Here is a 23540-nt window from a genome sequence, read left to right on the forward strand (position 1 = left end):
TTTGTCCAGGTCTTCCTATTGTCATTCTTCTTTTAAAATCCAAATGACTAATGGTGACTAAAGGCACAAAGGCTGTGTATACCTCCAATAGCATTTCCTTATTTCTTTTTCTCTGATGCATAATGTATGTTTATTGTATATTGTAACATAAGCAGGCAAGCAATTATGGCAGGAGCAGACAGTTCCTTGTTACAGAATTACAGAATCACCTAGGTTGGAAGAGACCTCCAAGATCACCGAGGCCAACCTCTGACCTAACACTAACAAGTCAAGTCCTCCACTAAACCATATCACTAAGCTCTACATCTAAATCTTATTCTCACAGAGGTTGCTGGCCAAGAACAGATCTCCATAACCAAACCACCAGAAGCTGCTTTTCCACAACTTCCATCCTTACACTCCTCAGAAGTCCCACTCTTTCCTCATCCACTTTGGGATGCTCTGAACTGGGTACCCAAGCCTGTGGTGCCACAGCCTAGGGTGGAGGTTTCATGCAACTTCAAGAAGAGCCTTTCTGGAGAGAGTCCTTGCCAAACCATCTTGTGGCCATAGCATTTGGTCCTAAACTATGCCATACTGCACAGCTCAGTCCTTCCACGTCCATCTCTGACTGAAGCTGGATGTCTGGAGAGAACATTATAGAAAAGCCTAGCTGCTTTTTTTTTGGAAAACCCCAGAGAAACAATGTTTCTGCAAATGCATTCCTGCCTTCTGTCCTCTGAAAATATGTATTATGATCCAACTCTTGGGTCATCACCTGACTATGCAGAAAATGATTTTGGAGATTGGCCAAGGCAGATGCACAAAGGTTTTTCTGATCTCTTTGTACTGAAGAGACTGAACTACCTGCTCACTCATCACAGGCTGACACCACCTGTTTCTAGCTGGAGGCACTCACCCCTTGACAAAGCTCCCTACTCCTGTGGGGTATATGTTTGTCAGGCCAGTTCTCACTCTGCCATCCCCCTTCATTTTGTGCAAGAGGTCTTAGCTACATTTGGCAAATAAAATAGTCTTGAAGGTCTTTCCTTTGGGTCCTAAATTGCAACAGAAATTGCAAAGCATCCTGTATAGGAAGTAGTAGTTCTTCCTAAAATAAATAAAACAATAAGCATTGAAGATTTTGACTGCTGACTGTTTCAATTTGTTAAAACCAAGTATTTCTTACAGTAAAGTTGCTTCATATTTTTTTGGGGGAAAATGCTGATTCATATCTGCAATAGTCTTACATAATTTTCTTAAACAGATTGTGAATCTTATCTTATCTATCCAGAAGGAGCCAGTAAAATTGCATCTATGCAGCTAATTTGGGACCAGATAAGTGAGAAAAACAAGAATAATTTATGTGTTCTGTGTATTCTGTAATTTTATTATTTTTGTAAAGATAATTAGTTCTCATTTTTTAAATAGCATTGTTTATGTAAAACAAGATTGCCAGGAGGCTTATGAGATGTGTGGAGGCAGAGGATAACAAACTTTAAATCCTGCTTTCATAGAAAGGCCAAATTCCACAGGACTGTGGTTGGTTATTCCACTAAAGCAGTGTGTAGATGTTTGTTCAGTAGCATTGGAATTATTAGACCTGCAGGAATGTTCTGAAGAGAACAAAATGAGAAAATTACTGTAATTTTGCACCTGAGGAATGTTTCCAGCTTGCAGAGCTAATGCTTTAAATACTGGCTCTGTAGAATCTGCTTTTCCTGCCAGTTCTGTGGATGACAAACTTTCCTTTGTGAACCACTCCAGACAAGCTAACTTTCTTGCTTTGAGTTACCTCTGTGGGTTCTGTACATGCAAAATTAATATAAATGAAGGCAGGGTATGAATTTACAGTGTGTTAACTATTCACCCCTGTGTGGCAACTTAAAGTATTCTCCCTGCCCTGTGCAAATGAACCATAAATTCTTTGGCCATACTGACGTGGGTTTGGGTTTAGCAGGTTCCCACTGTAATGAAATTGTACAGATATAGTGAATTAAAGAGGGTGTGAAGGGGGAGACTATTCTGAATGCTTGTAGGATGCAGGGGCAGTACTGACCTCTGTATTTATCTCTATACTACTTTATGTGTGAAGGGTTTCCTTAGGTATTAAAAAAAAAAAAAAAAAAAAGTTTATGTAGCTCTTAATTCTGCTCTGAAATTGCAGAGATGAGAGGTACAGTCTGGTGTTCTATTACTAAACTGCAAAGCCCACCAAGCCTGTTTAAAGGTTATCATTAAACAAGGAAACTAACATTTTGTTTGAGCACCTGGGGTTGGGTCTGGCTGTAGAAGACTGTTCCATTGTTGACTGAACGTAAAAGCTCTTCGAACCGCAAACAGAAATAGTAGCAAATACAGATTACTGTGGGTTATTGGCACAGTAACAGGTTATTGTGAATCAAGAGGCCCAATTTTATCTTTTTTTTTTTTTTTTTTTAATAGCTTCCTTATTTTCAGATGTCCAGCCTCAGACCCTACCTATATTGCCCCTTTATTGCTACCTGTATTGCCCGTGCCAGAGAAGGACCCTGAGTGGCCTGCTTTTGACATAATCCCTGTGTCTCCACGAATGGGTTAGATGTGCATAATTCAACTGTGAGCCTTCACACAGTCTGTGCTCACACTGCTTATAAATACCACCTGCCCTTGCAGCAGCTTGTGCTGAGGCCCTTCTAGAAAATGATCCGTGACTGATTTGCCTCTTCAATATTAACCACGGGACACTGCTGCATGACGACATTCCTGGTCCACCTACACAGTGCCTAAGTCTGTGCTTGGTCTGGAGGGCAGGCAGAGACAGGTTATCTAGCATAAGCCCATGGCTTCAGGCCTGGAGGCTTGGTTTGGTTGCATCCTACGAGTATGGAGGGCTAGACTTTCTCTCTCATTGTGCTTCTAGCCTCCCTCACCTATAGCCTGCACTGAGCCAGGGCTTGTCTAAATCATCAAAGACAGCAGGGTGGAAGCTTCAGTCCAGGTTTGAAATACAATGTTAGCAAAACTCTGGAAAATTCCAGAATTAATCATTAACCTTGTTGGAAAGATAAGGTTCCTTCTGAGCACGTTGACACAGATCATAGAATCATAGAATCATAGAATCAGTAAGGTTGGAAGAGACCTCCGGGATCATCTGGTCCAACCATCCCCTTACTACCAATGTCACCCACTAAACCATGTCCCTAAGCGCCAGGTCCAACCTTTCCTTGAACACCCCCAGGGACGGTGACTCCACCACCTCCCTGGGTAACCCGTCCCAATGCCTGGCTGCTCTTTCTGTCTCCTAACTCCCAATCTGATCATTATAAAAAATTTTAAATTGTGTACATTATAGGCTAATATATTCTTATCCTGTAAAGACAGGACAAGTGGTATAAAAACTAGTCTCTGTCAATGGTCGGTTTCCTACTGGATAAACAATAACTTTCAATCCAAAGCAGGAAGCAAATCATCTGCAGTACAATTAGTGGAATGTAAAGCAGTGTTCCTCCGTCTTTGAATGCTAGCTAAGATAGAACAGCTTGCTTCTCTGCCTCTAATTTATTTGTTTGTTTGTTTGCTTATTTATTTTTAAGCTTGGTGCTTCTCCCATTCTGCTTTGTAAATGGATGCCTTCCACCTGAAAGTAAAACGGCTGGCCTAGTTCCTAAAGACAGTCAAGGTACAGTGAGATCACGACTATCCTGGAATTCATATAGCAATTCCTGGCAAAAACTCTCTATCAAAGCAGGAACCTTCATTAATTCCAGCAGGGGGATTTGTTCTGGTAGTTGTTAGTGCAGAGCTACAAAACAGGCACATGCAAACAGATTACATGGATTAATGAACACTGATTTTCAGATATTTGTTAGAGATTAATAACAAAGTTTCTTGGCTATTAAAACTCTGCTGGTACACTTTCTTAAAAGAGACAAGCAGCACTGAAGAAGTTGCTGTGGGGTTGCATTCAGCTAAACTGACACGAGTCCTATTTAAGCTGACATAGAAGTTGCACCTCTGTAAGAAAGTCAGTAAAACCATACTTCTGGGTAACTGGACAAAAATAAAGCACCAGTGTATGCTCGGGGCATATGTCTGACTGGAGCTCTGTACAGAGTTTTATCACCACAGTAAATAGAGAGTTACTTGTTTGCACCAGAAGCTTGACAGTAGTTCAGATTGACATGAAATAATTTAGTTAAATATGTACAAAATCTCCTTCTGCTGATGCTCATCGATTTACAGTATCAAAATAAATTAAGCTTTTTACCCCCTGAAGCCACTGTTAGTGAACAGTCTCTGTATAATACATCATTTAAGGCTCTTCTGTGCATAACAGCTGACAAACATAAAGATATGGAAGTTAAAGGCACTCTAGATATAGGCACCCTCCAGTTATCTGCCCAGAAGCACGCGCACATCTCTGTTGTAATACTGTGATAACAGACAACAAAACACTGTTTTTTCAAGCTATTTTTCAAACCCTTTCCCAAACTTTTGGAACCCCTTTTCCAAACTTTCCCAATAACTACAGATCCGCTTACTGTCATTTACAACAATTCATTGTTCCCTGTAGTTTTACAGAGAATTAATATTCAATTAATAGCACATTACAAATTATGACTGAATCCACAGGTTGATCTGTGTCGGCTGTGCTGGCTTAACAGAGCATAAAAGGCAGAAACACCCCATTTTTCTATTCCCAGGCCTGCTATATTTTGACATAAAGGTTAATATTTCTGTCTTTGAATTTATATATATAATATGTAAGGATAATGTCAACAGGGTAAGGAAAGCTAGTTTTTATTTACCCACATATCCAGTAGTTGCTTCTCTTCTTTCTGTTATTTTTTTTTCCCTTTATTGTATTCTCTGACCGGTGTTACTTTTTATCTGTTTTTTTTTTTTTTTTTTTTTTTTTTTTTTTTTTCAGAGCAGCTGAATTCCAGTTGGGTGAAGGTTTACCTAAGGAAGAGAGAGTAAAGGTGACTTAGCCAATATAACTCAAGCCTCTATCACCCTTACCCTGCCGCAGTCACCTTCAGCATTTTTGTCCTTCTAATAGATGGAGAGATTTCAAAGGAGGAACAAATAGGTCATCTATGTATGTGACCTTTCGTACAGCTCAGCTGCTAAAATGTCACCCAACTACTAAGTTAAGCATTTTTTCCATTTACTGATGGCTCCTGTGACCCTGAACGAGGATTAGATTGACAAACAGCTGACTCATGTCATTTCATGGAGTGACCCAAGAGAATGAAAAAATGCCATAGAACAGGCAACGCCTTTTCCTCGTTCTGGTGACAGCAAGTTAATAATGAACAAAAACTAGAGAAGCCACAGAAAGCTTCCCAGGCTCGTATTTAGTTTTGCTGCAAACAGCAGCACCTCTGCCAGGTGATTTTTTCTCAGGTAGTTGGTTTACAGAAACGTCTTTTTTATGGAGGCAGGAATCTCCATTGACCTAAAGCCCTCCCAATACCTACATTTGCACTTGTATAGCAAATGCCTGCTTCTAGGTCCAGTGTTTCCTGCATTTTTTAAGGGAAACTCATTGGATTGGGAGCTTACAATGTAACTTCCACATTTAATGGGAAGCCTTTTATTTGTCTCTAAACTTGATATTGATGCCCTTTAGAGAACGGCATTCAATTTAGATATTTAGATTAAATCGCTAGCCTGAAATGGTCTGTGTGTGCTGTTAGTGGCTGCTATTATTAAATCCCAGGAACCTTCCACAGACCAAAGAGAAAATACCCCCAGCAAACATTTTGTGTTTAGCTATAGAGACTAAAACAGAATTTTCCTCCAGCTGTGGCTGTCCATGTAGTTTTCCCCCGGCATTCAGAGTGTAAATGCAGTTAAACAGGAACTCTTCAGAAGTGGATTGGTAACAGTTGTTTATGCCTATAGAAACGCCTATAGATCATTTAAATTAATTTCCTACCAAAGTATGGCTACAGTGCTGGTGCTAATGCTAAGGCATTATATGATAATATTGGCCAGGCCCTATTGCAATTAAAAGTCCTCATTAGGCTGTTTGCATATTTGGTCAAGGGAAGAGCAAAGAGGAGGAGGAGGTGGTAATGATACATTTGATTTGCGCATTTGCAAAGGTGGAGAAGAGGCAAGTGTATGCTGCAATGACTCTTGTCCTGCTTCATAGCAACTTTCAGGATTTTCCAGATGTTTACAGAAGTTGATGATATCCGTTTCAAAAGGCAACAATGGCAAGAGCTTCTTGACTTGATGCAGTAAGAACGACTACCTCCACAGATGGAATACAGATAAACACCTCTATATAGCTCCTTAGCAAGTTTTGTCAGTGGAATTAATGGGTATTTGGTGTTTTTGGAAATGTTGCTTTCATCTCAATGATATTTATGATGTCCAGTTTAAAGCAAGGAAAAAAAAAATTCTACTTTCTGCAATTCTGTTGCTCTGTTTGCACACTATGGGAATGACATATAATGCCCATACCTTGTGCACTCTTTTAACTTTTTTTTTTTTTTTTTTTTTTTTGTTCCTAATTTCTCATTTGAAATTGCCAGGTTGATTTGAAAATGCCAGCTGCAGTTTAATAAAGACACAAACTCAGAACATGTCTGAAATATTTTAGTTAATGCTAAAAGTTACTGTGGGAGGGTTGAATGACAAGTATCCAGAGAGGGATTATTTTCTTCAGATAGACCAGTCAAGACTTCCTCATAATTTGGGCACTCTCATCATAATGAAAAATCAGTAGTATGTGAAAGAAATATATTGAAACATTAGGGGCACAAGGAGAAGCAAAATACATAAAATGGAAAGGCCGATAGATCATAAAGAATAACTCCCATTACTAATAATCACAATTCCTCACGAAACACAAGAGATGTGTTAGCCATTTTCTTGTTATAGTCCTCATCAAATTTCTTATTTTGTGCCACAGTGAAATAATTCTTCCAGTCCCCGACAACTCCTATGGAAAAAATAAAAATAAAAATTACGAGTATTTCTTGAAGCCCATTAGCCACGACTTACTAGAGGATTGTAGTTGAAGGGAAGGATTATTTCAAGGCAGAATTACAACCAGGAAGAGTGAGTTGATGCCAGTAATAAACCTCAGTACCTTTTCTCATGAATGGGGAAACTGAGTGATCCATTAATCCCACAAAATCCTTAGTGTAGTTTGCCATGGGATTTTCCTTCATTATCTCAAATGAGGTGTTATGGATTATCTTGTTAAGAACCTCCTGTTCCAAGTCCTTCCCCATAAACTTCATAATCTTCTGAATTTCTCTCTTTGGATTCTGCAGGGAGAAGAAAATGGGGTAAGATGCTGAGCCAAGAAAAGGAAGGAAATCACAGTGTTAACACTGTGGTTGTTGCCAGGGAGAGAAGTCTGATACAGCTAATGTTATAATAGATAACTATTGAGTGTAGATTATATCTACTGAACTTTCAGGTTTCAAGCAAAGCTATGTAAACACACATTCAGTCTTTACCTCCTTCATATCTTCATAGAAGAGGTAGAGAATACGGTGCTTGTCTTTTGCCTTCCACCAGCCTTTCACGTGGTCATACCAGGAGCCCCAGAGCACTGAAAAAGAAGAGCAGCAGCCTCTATAAATGCCCAATCTGTCTTTAGGTACCCATGGCCCTCACATTCCCTCCATAACCAGTGTCTGGGTGTTTCCTAGCTGGTTTTGAATCACTGTGGCCATGACTGCTGTGCTCTGTACTGAATGCAGCACTCATGCCATTCATCCCTTAGGCATATGGATGCTCAGAGCAGGATTGATGTCTAACTGCAGACGCTTACATCTGAGTGAAAAATCTAGGCTGCCCTTTTGATGGAGAGAAAGAGACATTTCCAGAATGTGGCTCATGTTTTTGACTGGACAAAACTGCTTTTAATTTGCCCTGCTTTCAGCAGGGAGTTGGACCAGACAGACACCAAAGGCCCCTTCCCACCTGCATTATTCTGTGCTCCTAACTGGTTTAACTATTTAGTGTGCTATCAGAAGTGCCTGTTTCTCTCCAGCAAGACCGTGATGACTAGCTCGGACAGAGGTTCCTATATTATAAAAGTCTGCACTGGGACAGAGGGCTCACAAGCTCAGCCCATCAAACACAAGACTCAAGTTCTCATTTAGAAATGAGACTCTTACGCTGGTCCTGACAGTGGTGTTTCTAGGCCTACGTGGTGGCAAAAAAAAAAAAAAAAAAAAAAAAAAGGACCTATGGAAGTTTTACTGACCCAAACTGAAATGGTCAGCCTTTATTTTTTGGATATCAGCATCTCTTTTAGAAGAGGAAGAATCAGTTTCTGGGCTTGTCTGTCCTTAGCTAGACGACTGTCTTTGTTCAGATGCCTGATTTTTAGACAGGTGAATTGAGGTAGAAAAACGTTCTTAGCTCAAATTCATACTGCACAATCTATACAAAATTAAATTTTACATTCTTGTGTGTCACATTAGAATACAGCCATTGAGCTGCTGTTTCTTCCCAGCTGTGTTCCAAGCAGGTTTCTTTTAACCTTACAGAGAGAAGAGATTACCTTAAAATCATCATATATGTTTTTGAATGATAGTGGAATAAAAAGCAACAATTGTTTTTCAAAATGTGAGTTTAAAGATAAGATTCACCTTTTCGGTACTATAAAACCCTCTGAATGAAGCTACTACTAGAACACCTCTAGTGGATATTCTTCCACAGAGTGTCAGCACTGGATTTCAAACTGTAGCTGAAATAGATAAATCAGTGTCGTGCATTTTTAAAAATGAACAAAATCTCTTATAAAACTGATTGCAATTTATCACCTTTTCCAGCCATGAATTTCTCCATGAACTCTTCCATGGTTCCTGGGTCAGGAAGTGCTTTATTCATTCTGTGGAAATGGTAGTATGACACCAGGTTGTCTTTTGCATTTCTTGCCACATAGATTATCTTTATGGAGTATGAAAATGAGAGAGAGGGAGAAAGAGAGAGAGAAATATGAGCTTACACATGGCTGCGACATAGATATTGAGCCTCTCCTGAGAGAAAACTGCAAGAGTGTTTTCTCTTGGAGCCTGAGTGACAGGCTTAAGAGATTTTGCTTTGAAACTGCCATTCTCTGAAATCCAACTTAGGTAATTCAGTCATAACTTTAGTTTCCCACAGACATTGCACAATAAAGGGAAGATAGGCGAGGAGACGTTTAGTTTTCACAAAGACTCTGGAAACCATATTGAGTCCCATTTTATATCACTTTCTTTCCAGTTGAAGTAGGCAGAGTCCTACCTCTTCAACCTTACCTTACAGTTTTGTTCCCAGAAGGAGGGGGGCACCATCTGCACAGGAAGATGAGTTTTCATTGTTCGTGGAGAAGGCATAGCTTCAGCTAACTCCAGGCCTGTGAAATAACATTTTATGAGAACTGACCTGTTCTTTAAATTCTGCTAGCACTTCTTTGCTACTCTCATAGGTGGGATTTTGACTGTCTTCTTGAAAGCAACTAGGTAGCAGTGTAACATAGACAACATTGCATAAGCACCTTCAGTGCTTCTGGAGGATTTTGTACCTATGTTTTCAAGAAGAAAAGGGAGAACATTCATTCATATCTTCACTTTGCTTTCTTGGACCCATGTCTAAGCCATGCATCCCAAAGGATAATAATGAGTACTAATTTATGTTTACCCACCCAATATTTTTCCTCCACAATATTTAATGATCTCCCTTTTCTTTGCAAATAAGAGGTGTTTATTTTGTTTGTTTGCTTTTTGTTTTGTTTTTGTTTGTTTGTTTTTCCTAGGAAATGAGAATAACTCTGCTGACTAGACTTTCTGGATAGCACGCAAGGAGAAGCTGGGGGAATGATGGATGAAGTTCAGATTGTATGCAGAGTAGATTGTGAGTAGTTCTGGATATATGGGAATCTATGAGAATATCTGGGGATATGTGGAGATATGTTATTTTTTCCCCAACTTTAAATGTCTGTCATGACCTCTTTCAATTATTTGCTAGCATCCTCTGTCAACTTCTATCATTTTTTTGTGTCTCTCTATATGTCAACACAGTCTGGATTAGAAGACAAAAAGTAGCACTTCTGCTGCAGTCAGTCAAGCTTTTTGGCTTCAAACGTGAAGAGAGTCTGCCTTAATGGTTTGTGTGGGATGGGAGTCCCTTGCTGGGGGAAGGGTCTTGCAGGGAGCTGTCTTTGCAGAGTCAGGCCTGCCAGTTCCCTGAATGCCCGGTAGCTTGTTGTGATGACTAGACCCTTGAATTTAACAGCAGTTACTTAAAACAATAGCAAATTAAAACAATTAGCAAACCTACAGAAAACACATCATCCACATTTTGGGAATATATCCAAGACATAGGTTTCCATTCCGTATTGCCCCTAGTCACAGGATGGGGATCAGTTTGCACCCATGTTGCCACGTGATGCCCATCTGCTGCTGTGTTAGGTGCCGTGAGTATCTATCGTATGCAGCTTTCAGAAGATGTTCTGGACCAGCATGGTCTTCAGCAGGGCCTGTGCCCTATCTGTCAGCCTTGCACTGGCTTGAGTAGTGCTCGATGTTTGTGTTAAGCCAGCTGAACTGTGCCCTGATGCCTGACATAGCACTTAGGGCAGGGGCAGAGAAAGCGGGACCTTCCCCAGAAAAAATGTGGCATCAGTTCTGGATGTTTGCTTTGCTTCATTTTGTCTGAAATACAAGCCTATTCTCTTTGATATTCACCTGAGTAACCATTAGGCGAAGGATCTGGCATATACCATTCAAGGAAAGGATGGCGTCTGTAAGTACTGGCACGTCTACACTTCTCAATGTCTCCATTTTGTTGAATCATATCCACTATCTCCTGTGTCCATGTGGTACCTGAAAATATCAATGTTTAGATATTTCTCCCAGGGAGAGATGAGAGTCTCTTCTGCTAGAGAACTGAAAGCCAGAAGGATGGACACCATTTCAAAGAATGAAGGAACAGCACAGCACATGATTGACAAAATGTAAAGAGATAATCATGGAGAAAAAAAATGCATAACTAGGAATGCACAGGTCATTTCTGAAGACATGTTTCTGAGATTCTGTTTTGGACAGGTTTATTCTTGCCAACAGAAAAACCCTCCACTACTACTACAGTAATGAGGAAAGCTCTGAGATAAACTCACATAATACAATTTGGAGACTGTAGTATTTGAAAATTTGAAATCCCAATTTTCATCCCTTAAAACAACAACAACAACAACAACAAAAAAAAACAGCTAATACAGCTTCTTCTTTTCAAAATTTGAATGAAAAAATTAAATACCTGAACTTTGAGTGAGTAAAAATTTCATACAGTTTGACTGTATGAAATAAAGTCGTATGAAAACGTTGCAGTATTTTCAATATTCCTGTTTGAAATGCTTTAATGAAATTCAGCACATTTTACTTCATCTGCCTGAGCTAATGCAACGTCTTGTAAGAGATACCAAATTGTGTCCCTTGGGTGCCTTTTTTCCCCTATAGCTGTGGTCACTGGATTAACTACATCTCATCTCAGGTACTGTGTCAGGTCATCTAGGGAACAGACTAAGGGATGTTCTAGAAAGCACCGTGGGCAGGAAACTCAATCCTTAATAAGATGCTTGAAGGGTGCAGCTCTGGCAGATAGAAAGTAGTGTCAAATGGACTCCTAACTTTATTTCTTCTCAGTTCAATGGCTGAGATACTTTAATCCCGACTGATTAAAATAGCATGTCTTTGCTTTCAATATACCCAAAATAAGTTAAAAGCTTTCAGCAAAATCTGTTTTTTCCTACCTTCAAAAGTAATTAATTTTCAGTAATAATGATTTTACTTTTTTTTCCTCTGCTGGAAACAACACTTAAAAATTCTTTCTAATTCAAGTCATTAATTTTTTGTGATCATCTAATGTTACACAGTCTGTTCTTGAATCCTATAAACTGTTTTTGTTCACCCAAGATTAATATTGGATGTTTCTTACTCATTGTTTTCCTTTATATAAATATAAATAGCCTAATGAAGAAGAGAAATATTAATGAGTTGTGTCCAATTTATAAATATAAATAAAAATACAAATACCAGATAGCTAAGATTAATGGTGGGCATTTTAATGGCTGAAATTATTAAGTGAATTTGGTTATTACTTTAAAATAAGTAAGCCATTTGCAGGTGTCAGTACAGGTTTACACCAAGTCATTTGCCATATTCATAATACAATTCATACTTGAATGGTTTCTATTATTTCTTAGTAAATGATGATTTGTACCAAGCTTCCTTAAATCTTGTAAAAGTTCTATAATACATTAATATGTATGTATATAATCTAAATCAAAGGAAATATGTAATTAGGCTTTGATAGTGTGAACCTCAATAGTAATACACTGATATTAGTTCTGCCAAAGAAGTCAAAAGTAGCTTACCACATCTGGCAGAGCTTCACATCTTTGAAATATAAGTCTATTTTGGGATTAAAAATTATCAGTCACAATAGAAAAATATAGTTTTCCATTCCAACAGTAAGAACTATCCCAAACTTTTCTATTCAATTTCCTCTACACACAAACCTGCTTTTGCATAGGTTGCAATGAGAAGGTCGTCAGGTCTGGCTTTGAAGTTCCACACTTGATTCCATATGCTGCATATTGGTTCTGTTAAGGGAATACCTTCCAATTCACGCAGCTCAGTTCGAATCATTTTATCTTCCAGATTCAATTTTTCCATTTTATCCAGGGCCATTGTGTGCTGCATGAGGAATGAAAGGCTTGGAAATTAATGTTTGCTCTGAAAAAAAATACCCAAATTTACTCACCCATTCTCAGGTTCTCTTTTACGGAATGAATTCCATATCTTTTGATTTCTTTGCCTGTGATTTGACCTATCTGGGTCCATATTTAGGCTCCTTAAATCTGGATCTATCTTTAAGAAGTGCTTGGCATATTGCTGTTGGTAACTCTCAGCATCTTTAAAAAACACTCCATATACTCAGATACAGAAAGAGAAAAAAAATACATTCTTTCTAGCTTTAAATATTTTAGCAAACATATCTGTGTAAAATGTTGACTGTAAGTTGGTGGCCTTTGAAAGGCAAGAAAAAGTCATCAGGGATGCGATTCAAAAGAGAACAGAGACTAAAAGCTCCCACTGGAGTCAGCACATAGGACCCAACCCTTCTTTCTTAAAGAAGAAGAACAGAAACTTCTGATTGTATCTTTTTGGTCTCATACTCACAAAAAATATTTCCAGGGCTTTTCCGTGTTTTGTTCCTGGAGCTTTTCACTCTTAGGATTCTTTGCTGAAGATTTGAATTTGCTGCAGATCAATAACCTGAAACAGATAGATGATTAACTAAAGGTTGTTATACATTACTTGTTCAAATTGATCTAGTAAAGTCTAGTGCTGATCTTGCAGTTTTCCAGGAACTAGTTACTGTTTTCAGGATTTCTCTTGAGGAATATTTTAGCCCTAAACTTCAGAGCTCCAGAATCTGGTCAGAGGAACATTCTGCTTAAGAGGAGGCTACACAAATAATCTCAATTACGAATATCAGTCAGAAGAGATAAAAGCCAGATTTCAATCTCAACAGCAAACATTGCCAAGATATTTCCTTTAATTTTCTTATTTACTCACACCTGTTTTCACATGGATTCTGTTGAGCAGAGCAAGAGGTTGGGTTGGTGTCTGGGCACTTACCCAAGAAATTAAAAAAAAAAAGAAAAAGGAGAAAGAAACTTGGCAGAGAATTTCTCATGCTTGAATGTCTTCAGTCCTGGGCTGTATTGATGGCTGTGCACCTGCTTGGATCTTCAGACAGAAGTAGGATGAAAACTTGGGTGGAGTTTCTGTTCCTCCTATGAGTGTGAGGAGAGCGAAGGAAGAAATAGAGCACCAAACAACCCCTGAACATTTTTTTTTTTCTGGCTTAGTTTCTCATGTAAAGTATGATTCTTTGCTGGCAACAGCATTAGATGTTGGCTAGTACCTCCAGAAAGATTATTTTAACTTGTCTGTGTTGTTGTCAATAGTTACAGAATAATTTATGTTTTTCCTAATGTTTAACCTAAGTTGCTAGAATAGTTTATTATTCGCAAACACCTAAGATCCACAGGACTGAGTGAATTGAAAGAAACTGGGTTCATTTTTCACCATATACTGCACAATGCTCATCTAAACTGTCCAGGGGTCAGTTTCATTGCTGGGACAAGTTGTTTTTGATATAGAGAGTTTTCTAGACAGGGTTATATTTCAACTAGCATGACTAGGTGATTTAGGATCACTGCACATGAGGTAATGTTTCTTTATAAAATTTAAGGCCCTGCTTATCTGTAGATCAGGTTCTGGGAGACAAATGGCATGCCCCAGATCAGCCATAAACAGCATAGTAACACCGGCTGCAAAAGACTGTCAATGTCACTTTAATATCTAGTGCCTTGCTGGTGCAGACATCCTGAGATGTTTGAATGCATTGGGAAAAGCTGTCCTTTTTCTGAGGCAAAAGGGAGGTCACTCCAACTGAACTCAAGCAAGTTTGAGTGGGAAAATATTTTGAGAGAGCATTGTTATCAGGCATCGCTTCTGTGTTCCACTGAAGGCATGTGAGCACTGTGAGGCCTCAAGCTCCTGTTTGCTCATCCTTTGGGTGGCCAGGCAACATTTTTATCTAAAAAATCTTTCTGTTATCTCATTTTTTAAAAGATTATTCATACATCTCAGTCAAAGGAGGATGTGGCCATCCTTGCACAAATCTGATCCTTGTGTGGTGGGCTAATCAGCAATCCACCCCTCAGTCCACATGCAGTTTACCCTTTCCGGAGATTTTGTAAATTACAGGTTACGTTAGTGAAGTGGGCTTTTGCACAAAGCCCAGCAGAGCTGACATGGACTGTTCAGGATTGCTGGTTCTTCAAATATAATGATATATATAGGCTCCCAGTACAGAGGAGTACATAGTAAAGCTATGCAGATAAAAGAATGAGGACAGGAATAGAGAAGGTGAGTGCAGGATACTGCAAACAGAATGACAGGTAGGGAAGATGTGCAACTGTGAGAGAGAAGAGGAAAGAGAGGGACGGGGTGATGACTTTTCCCATGTAAGTCATAGCAAAGGGTTAGTGGATTCCCTCCAAGGAGCTGGACACACACACACAATGAACTGGCAGCATTCCCTATGCAATTTCAGGGAAAGTTTCCAAAGAATCAGGAAACAAGCAAAGAAACTGAAAAGACTTCTTGATTTGTTTCAAGCCAACTACTTCATTGGCTTTTTTTTGGCTCTGACATGGTGGTTTTGTTCTGAAGGTTGACAACAGCAGATCTAAAAAATAACACAGAACAAGCACAGAATATGCTTTAAGGCCTAATATTTCTTTTTCTGTTTTGCACATCATTTTTATGTGGCTGTTATTCTCGAGTTCTGTAATCAGAGGCCTTGCCCTTTTCCCCACTACAGAAGCCCGTGTTGATTTTGCTAATCTTTCTCCTACCTACACGTGAGGGTTCATTTGTTAATTCAAAATGGTGTTTATGATCCTTCTGGTTATGCAACTATCCTGATGATGCAGTAATCCCCGGAGTAAGTCACCTGAATTTCCTCTCTGAACAGAGAAAAACCCAAGAACTCTTTATCAAGGGGCTCTCCTTTATTGCAGCTGCGAATCTGAGTAGCCTGTGAACAGTGCTCTGTGCCAGATAAGCTCTAATTGGGTCAAAAACTCTACCAACAGCTTTAAAACTGCTTACAAAGTAGGCAATGGGTGATGGATTTCTCCTATGGTGAAATAGGGAGGTGAGAGGGGAAAAGCCAGCCCAGAGACTGAGTTTCTATATCAGGATCGTGTTTTTACTAGGCCACTCTAAAGACACCAGGCACTGTCTGTGAAAAGCTTCTTCCAGGTTTTCATTGACCTCCTCCTGAGTGCAAACTGCTGGCAGGTGTTTTCACCTGTAGTGCATGCTGGATTTATTTTATTTTATTTTAGCTCGGCTGAAAATGCTTAGATCTAGGAATGGAGAGCTACAGGCAGTTCATCAGAAATAGTAACAGGAGGAGACTGCAGTGTGGCTGATGAGTGGCTGTGAATGAGGGGTATGTTGGGCTGTCCTTGGGAGCATTTCTGCTGTATGGCATGGGCAGTGAGACTGGGTTAGTTGGCACTAGGTTTCATCGTCACTGGGCTTTCAGAAAGCCCAGAAGTCTGTATCTAATCAGCCTTTAAAGGGAGTACAAAGGAAGAAGAGATGTACTTTTATCTTAGTTTTGTCCTCATCTTCCTTCTTTGAGCTACATGTGGTAAGCTGACAAGTTCTCATTTATCATTGTTTTATCATTGTTTATCATTAATTGTGTATGAGTCTTTCACTTAGTTCCGGGTAAAATTCTCTTTTCAGCACACAAAACAATTAATCACAGAGAGACTCAGGAACACAATTGCACGGGATCACCAAAGTCCTCCTGTGGCTGCTCACAATACTTACTGTACTGCCTCCACTTCTCCTCAGTCTAAGGATTCATTTTCCCTTTGGCACACTGTCACTGGAGTTGTTTCAGGGATAATGTTACATTCATACCATTTTCTTACATACTTTTTTTTTAGTGGAATAGAGTAATTACTGTTTCTTCTAATTTTTGCTTGGTGTGAACTGAAAAGCAGAAGTGTATGGCTTGCAGGCCCATAGCTATTTGGCTGATTCAGGACCCCATTAGTACATGCTGCTGCCGTGCATCATGGCTTTCCATGCCTACATTGTGCTGCTCTTGACATTAGTTATCATTATTAATATGAGCAGATATTCATATATTAATAACTAGAACATCTGAAAGCAGTTAAGCATAGATAGACAGCACTACAGTGGAGTCAAAACTAGAAGTAATTAGATGAATAGACACACTTTCTTTTAGCATTCCAGGGGTTGGATTTATATATATATATTTTCTGTTATTTAAGTGAAATCTCCTTTAAAATATCTTCTTCTACTCCTATTAAATATAGCAGATTTGCTTTAGGTTTTCTAGCTTGAAGAAAAGACGGAAAAATGATTACCTAAGAAATAATTTCAATTAGCATATGAAGTTGTTTTTTTTTTTTTTAAGTATTCATAGAACATTTCTTACTGAAGACAGTTCTGGAAATAGATTCTCTTTCATTAGCTAATGGAAAGCCCTAACATTTCTATATTATCGCTTTTTACCCTACTTTCCTTGCAGTGAGTGTTTCAGGGACCATATGTGTATTAAGAAAGAGCACGTGAAAGAGTGCATTTTAAATTTAATCTAGAATCACAATGGGACTTTGAAATCATGTTAGAAAAAATGTTTTCTGTTGTTATTTATACAGAATCACACTTGAACTGGAATGAAGGCTGTGAATGAAGGCTGTGAATCCTTCATCAGTATCCAGTACTGTAATATGGCTTTAAGTATGATGTTCATCAGGGTTTTCATATATTTAGCTTTCTATATGATCTAGGGAGATATGTGTTAGAAAAAAAATCTGTATTAAAATCTGTAGCTGTACATTTGAGGCTTTTTTTTTTTTTTTTTTTTTTTGTGTGTGTGTGTGTTATACTTAGAGTTTTTATTATGTTTATAAAAAACTCTAGTCTCCCTCTGCTGGACAAACACAGTCTTTATTCCAAAAAATGTTAAAATCATTTTAACTTAGCACTACATTTGAAAGCTACTGAAGTCCTTAGATACTCACCTCTGTTAGTCATCCAGAAATAAGCATACTCTGGAAAAAAATAGGAAGAACAGGCTGGACAAGCCCAGGTTTCACTTTCAGGCTTTTTGAAATTTAAAGCTGATTGCTTACCTTCATCTCTCAGTGATTGAAGAAAACTGACCTGACAGTCAGTCAGCGAGAAACTTGAGGCAAAGAAAGCTTTTGGTATTGTGGGGCACAGCTAGAGTTAATCACAAATACGATGAGATAACATGAAACCAGGCGGAGTGGCTGATTCCCCAGAGGACTGTACTGCTGTGCAGAGGAACCTGGACAGGCTGGGGAGGTGGGCTGACAAGAATCTCATGAAGCCCACCAAGGAGGAGGGCAGAGTCCTGCGCTTGGGGAGGAACAACCCCAGGTACCAGCACATGCTGGGGCCCACCCAGCTGGAAGCAACTCAGCAAGAAGTAACCTGGAGTCCTGCTGGACACGGAGATGAACATGAGATAGCAATGTGTCCTTGCCACAGAGAAGTCTAACAGTATCCCTGGTTGCACTGGGCAAAGTATCACCAGCAGGCTGAGGGAGGTGACCCTTCCCCTCTGCTCTGAATTGATGAGGCCATGCCTGGAGCACTGGGTCCAGTTCTGAGCCCTCCAGTACAAGAGAGACCTGGGCCTACTGAAGATAGTCTAAGAGAGGCCACCAAGATGATGGAGGGCCTGGAGCAGCTCTCCTGTGAGGAGAGGCTGAGAGCTGGGACTGCCCAGCCTGGGGAAGAGGAGGCTCAGGGGGATCTCATCCATGTCTGTAAATACCCGAGGGGACGCTACAGAGAGGATGGAGCTAAAACTCTTGTGAGAGGTGCCCACAGAGGCAGAGGCCCTGGGCATAAACTGGCCCCCAGGAGGCTCCCCCCTGAGCCCCAGGAGCACTTCTGTGCTGTGCGGGTGGGGAGCCCTGGCACAGGCTGCCCAGAGAGGCTGTGGGGTCTCCTCCTTGGGGATCTCCAAAAGCCACCTGGAGATGGGCCTGGCCAGCCTGCATTGGGTGGCCCTGCTGGGGCAGGGCTGGGGCCTGGTGGCCTCCAGAGGGCCCTGACAGCCTCAGCCATCCTGTGATTTTGTGTCACAGACACCTGGTTGTCACAACCCGTATGTTATCAAGAACAATCCTGCAGTTATCTGTAAAACAGGAACAGTACTATGGATCTTGTGGTGGTTAGTTAAAGACTGTCTGGGGAGCAGCCATATAAGGTCGATATAGTTATCAGAGATATACTTATGTAATAGCAAAACAAATACTAAGGGAAATGTAAAGTGTAAACATGGAATGGAATGTCAAAAGGCTTTGATTCAACAAAATGTTTAATCCCATATGTAAGTGCAGTCCCTACCAATAAAGCACTTATGTTCCATTACCATCACACTGCACAAATTTATTTGATTTAAGTATCCTCTCTCCAGCAGAGTTTCCTGTTAGAGGAGGTGTTGAAACCCATGGTTTGTATAACTCTGGCCAAGCTCTGCCTGTGTTGGGGTTGCAGTCATATTAATAAACAACCTTGTTATTGTGAGCATGCATAGTCAGGTGATAAAGTTTAATTGGTCTCCAACAGCTTTTTCCAAATACTTTTTCCAAGAAAATATGCATATGAAATGCTGCACTGTCACCCTGTCAGAAGCAGTACATGCTTTTGGCTTTGTTTCTGGAAATTACTTTGTAGAAATAAAAGGTCAGGTATTCAATATGTAGGATAACACATTCGCGCTTGTAAATGAGATTTGGTTTAGAGCCACAGGGTGAAAACAAAATCTTGTAATAAACACAGAGTTTGGTGTCCTTTATATATATGAAATGGTGGAATTTACTTACAAACATTAGTTAACAAGTTAATACACGATTCCCAGCTGTCTGCAGGCTCCACTTTGCTAGCAAGCTCAGTGTTGATGATGTTAATGCAGACAACATTGTTTGATATAAATAGGATAGTAGCTGTCCAGGCATCTCAGTCTTGAACAGCCTGGCTGTTTCTTCAAGCAAAAGTCTATGTTAGAGAACATGGGAACACTGCTTGGGTTTTAGGTGCATGACACAGCTGTGTCCTTGTCTCTTCTCAAATGAATCCCCAGAATTTGTGCCAGATCCTGTGGGAGACTGGTGTGCCAACACCCCAGTTCCTGCTGTGATGAGCAACCTGAAGTGAAGAGATGGAGCCTAAGAACAAATGTAACCAATGAGCCTATGAAGCTGGTGAAGTATCCAAGTTTCCAGGCTGCAGGCATACATGGCTTGATGAGCAAGTGCTAACTGAGCAGTTACGGTCCTTTTCCTCAGAGCAGCGCTAAATGGACAAGTCATTTATTTTCTCTAGGCTTTCCTGTCAACCTGTCCTGCAACTGGCAAATTACAGCAGGAGAGAAATGCATTTTACATTATTTTTTAGAGTGAATATTTTAAGTTATTCTTGATTCATTTGTACCAACAAATTAATCTAATTTTTAAATCTGGATTCTAATTCTCCTAAATGGAATAAGGTGTCACATATTGCATCCATGGATCCAATAGAAGCTTCGCGCCATGGTAATAGTGGGGGGTTCTTTTAGCAAGCACCTTCATGAACTGATATGAAAATATTTCTATTCAAGCCAAACATCTACTTTGTGGCATAGCTACTTGTGAACATCTCTACTTGCATTTGGTGAATTTTTTGAACAGACTATTTTCATGATCACTTTATTAAGCCTTTTTTATGGATATAAGCAAACTCTTTGCAAAGGGCACTTTTTGAACTGACATAGTTTCATATTTGTTCTCTTTCAACTGGCATTTCTATGGCTTCAGTTTGACCATTTATTGAATGTTTGTACCACAGCATCAGAACAGACAGCCTGTGAGCCAGGGAAAATGCATTTGCTCTCAGATATCTATAAATACCTATATATCTTCTGCACACCTTTATACAGGTTGTGATTGAGACAAAATGGCTTCACTACTTTGGGTTCACTACTGTCATACAGGTCCCTTGGGGCTACTGGCAACTACAGCCTCCCCAGATGCTGTGTGAAACCAGAAAACTAGGTCAGAGCAAAACAAAATCAGATTTGTTCAAAGGTGGTCATTTTTGCAATTATTTGCTGAGAAGAAATACGCACAGCTTTCATTACAGCTGAAGACTGGAGATTGAAAATGTTATTGTTGGATCTGCTTGTGGTATAGCAGGATGCTCAAGTGCTATCCTGCACTCCTTTAGGCACTAAAACATCTTGACCTTTCATCTGGAACAATTAAATGGAGTTTTGCTTAAGTGCCGCATCTGCTATTCAAGCTGGGACTTTGTTGCATGAAGACTGCTGTTCCCAGTTCAGAAGACATTTGCTTATCCAACCAAATTATAATTCCACTTTTCTTTTTACAAACATCTGTTTGGAAACAGTGAAATCTCTCCGGATGTGAGGCATCAGAAAACAGCTTCAGAAATTTTCATGCAGCGTTGATTTTGGGATTACTAGCCAAATTCCTCTCCAAAATTCTGGAAGCCCAGTGATTCACTTATTCACTTTAGTGCTTCTTGGATCTGGAAAATCCTTGTATGACTATTTCATAAACTGGAGAAAGGAATCAAGATGCTACAAACAAACAAAAATCGAATACAGATGCTATTATTTCTTCAGTACGATAGACCTGTGTGTCACAATTCTTGTTAGGTAGCAGAAAGAACATTGTGTGTGAAATACCTGAACTTTAAGAAAATCTTACTAATAAAGGTTATAAAAATAGTTCTCTTGGCAGTGGCTGTCTTTATGTGTGGTTGTAAAAAGACCTTACTTGGTTAAACACAGTGCAGTGATGGAAAGCAAAGCAGTAAAAATGTTTAGTAGGTTCTCTTGTGAGCATAAAAATCAAATTATTGCCACCAACATTTTGTCAGGAACATTCATTAACAGCATAAAATCTGATACTCTTCATAAGTAAAGAAGCACTACTTGCCTATGTTTTTTTGATGCATAAAGCCAGCCTGAACTTAGAACAATGGATCCTTATTCCTAAATCCATGATGGGATTTTATGTATTTATTTTCAAATGTCTGTTCACATTTTAAATCACAAAGATATTTTGAGCAGCTGAATATTCCCTGAGCTTCAGCTGAACCTGAAATCTGCACCTCTCCTCACCCCTTAAACCAAAGAGCAGTTTAATAACCAGATACCAGGATGAAGTTCCCTGGTGTTAGTGGAAGATGGAGTACAGGTGCCTTTATGTCCTTACGGAGATGGGAATATTATGTGAAAAATCTGTTCTCTCCCTTTTAAAATATTCATTTAAGCTTTCTCATTGATTAAATCTACTCAGAGTGTAATGGATATGTTTCTCCTCTCAGTTGGGCATTCTTTCAGGGACTAGTAGGAGAGAAGTTGGTCTAGGATTCAGTCTGCTGATGTTGTCATATATTTTTCTTCCCATAGGCTGACAAATCAGTTAACCTGTTTTCTTCAGGCAGCTGATAGAAAAACAGATAGCAGTGGTCACATTTTTTGAAGAATTGACACTCTTCTGAAATGAATGACCTGTGTTTCAGTGTCACATGGCAGAAGAAGCCTGACTGAAAAAAAAAAAAAAAAAAAAGGAAGAAGTTCTCATGCTGTAAGAAGTAGCTTTGAGGCTTAGAATGTGTACTACTTTTTTTCCTTAAGCTACAACAGCAACAACAACAACATCTGGAGGTGTTGAAGGCTGTATTTATATGGTGGCAGCCAGAAAGGCCTCCGGAGTGCTCACATCACCAGCCTGTGGGTGCATTTCTTCTGTTCTTGTGTCACTCTTGGGCAGTGGAAAGAGTAAAACCATTTTCTGAGCAGCTAATTTGTATCTGTAAAGACTGGCAGGTTCTCTTCTCACATGAGGGTACTCCAGCTAAATGCTATATATGAAGTCATTCATCTCCATACCAGATGCAAAGCACAAAAAATTAAGATCAGTGATAAAATTTCATCAAACAAATCATTCCGCTCGTTAAGATTCTTATTTGTGTTAATATTAACATTAAAAGATCTGACACTGTTAGGAAAATAAGATTCAACTTATGTAATATTAGATACTTCAGTGAGACATTTTGTATAATTATCACACAATTAAATTTGTATTAAAAGATCAAGATGTGTTGGATTTTCTGCATATTTTAGTAGCAACTGTTTGCTGGATGTTGTCTCCCTTTGTGGTTGTAAAGCTACAATTACATGATATCAGAAGTCTTAGGTGCAGCTGAATTGCCTTGGTGGACTTCTACCTCTCTTCATTGACAGCTAGGGCAGATAAAGCAGCTAAACTCCTAACGTAGGCACTTTTTCATGTTTCTGGAGTTAGGCAAGCTAGGTCTAGACTCTAATATGCCTAGCAATAAAATGGGTTCAGAACTGTGCTTCTTAAGTGCTCTCAGTTACACATCCATATATAAGGAGGAGTGATCTATTTATAAAGAAACATATATATATATATATAAACAGAGAAAATTCCTTAGTCTAACCTTTGTTTTCTAACCAAATATAGAAGGTATGAAAGAAAAACTGCATGAATAGCCTCATTTCTAAAATGTGTGGCTAATCCTGCTTCCACAAAAATGTAGGGCAATGTATCTATTAACTTAATGGGAGAAAAACTAGGTTGTGGTGGTGGAATATTCAAAACCGGTAATGTGTCAGGCTTTAAAAAGTCTTACAAGCATCTGAAAAATCTGCACTGAGCAGATACTGTTGTACTATAATTCAAAGAATATCTGTTAGAGAACGATCCTCTTGTCTAGAGATTGTAAAGGAAGCATGTGATCTCTCTTTTTTTTTTTTTTTTTTGTGTACTTTGTGTCACACTTTCTGTTCCTCTTCATCCAGACTTATTTCTTGGGATGCTGAGGTACATAGTCATTCATGTCACCTGCAAGACAGAAGGA

General features: G+C 39.3%; 1 protein-coding gene across 1 annotated transcript; it reads right to left on the reverse strand.

Moving 5' to 3' along the window:
* Positions 1-6806: 6806 nt before the first annotated feature.
* On the reverse strand, positions 6807-12671 carry SULT1C4 (sulfotransferase family 1C member 4; the record flags this gene model as incomplete). Its single annotated transcript, XM_084287189.1, has 7 exons — positions 6807-6919; positions 7070-7250; positions 7446-7540; positions 8763-8889; positions 9240-9337; positions 10668-10805; positions 12500-12671. 7 exons carry the CDS (start codon positions 12669-12671, stop codon positions 6807-6809), a joined length of 924 nt encoding a protein of 307 aa, XP_084143315.1.
* Positions 12672-23540: the final 10869 nt, after the last annotated feature.

This window comes from Netta rufina (assembly GCF_964035555.1).
Source record: "Netta rufina genome assembly, chromosome: 1".
In the NCBI taxonomy this organism is placed as follows: Eukaryota; Metazoa; Chordata; class Aves; order Anseriformes; family Anatidae; genus Netta; species Netta rufina.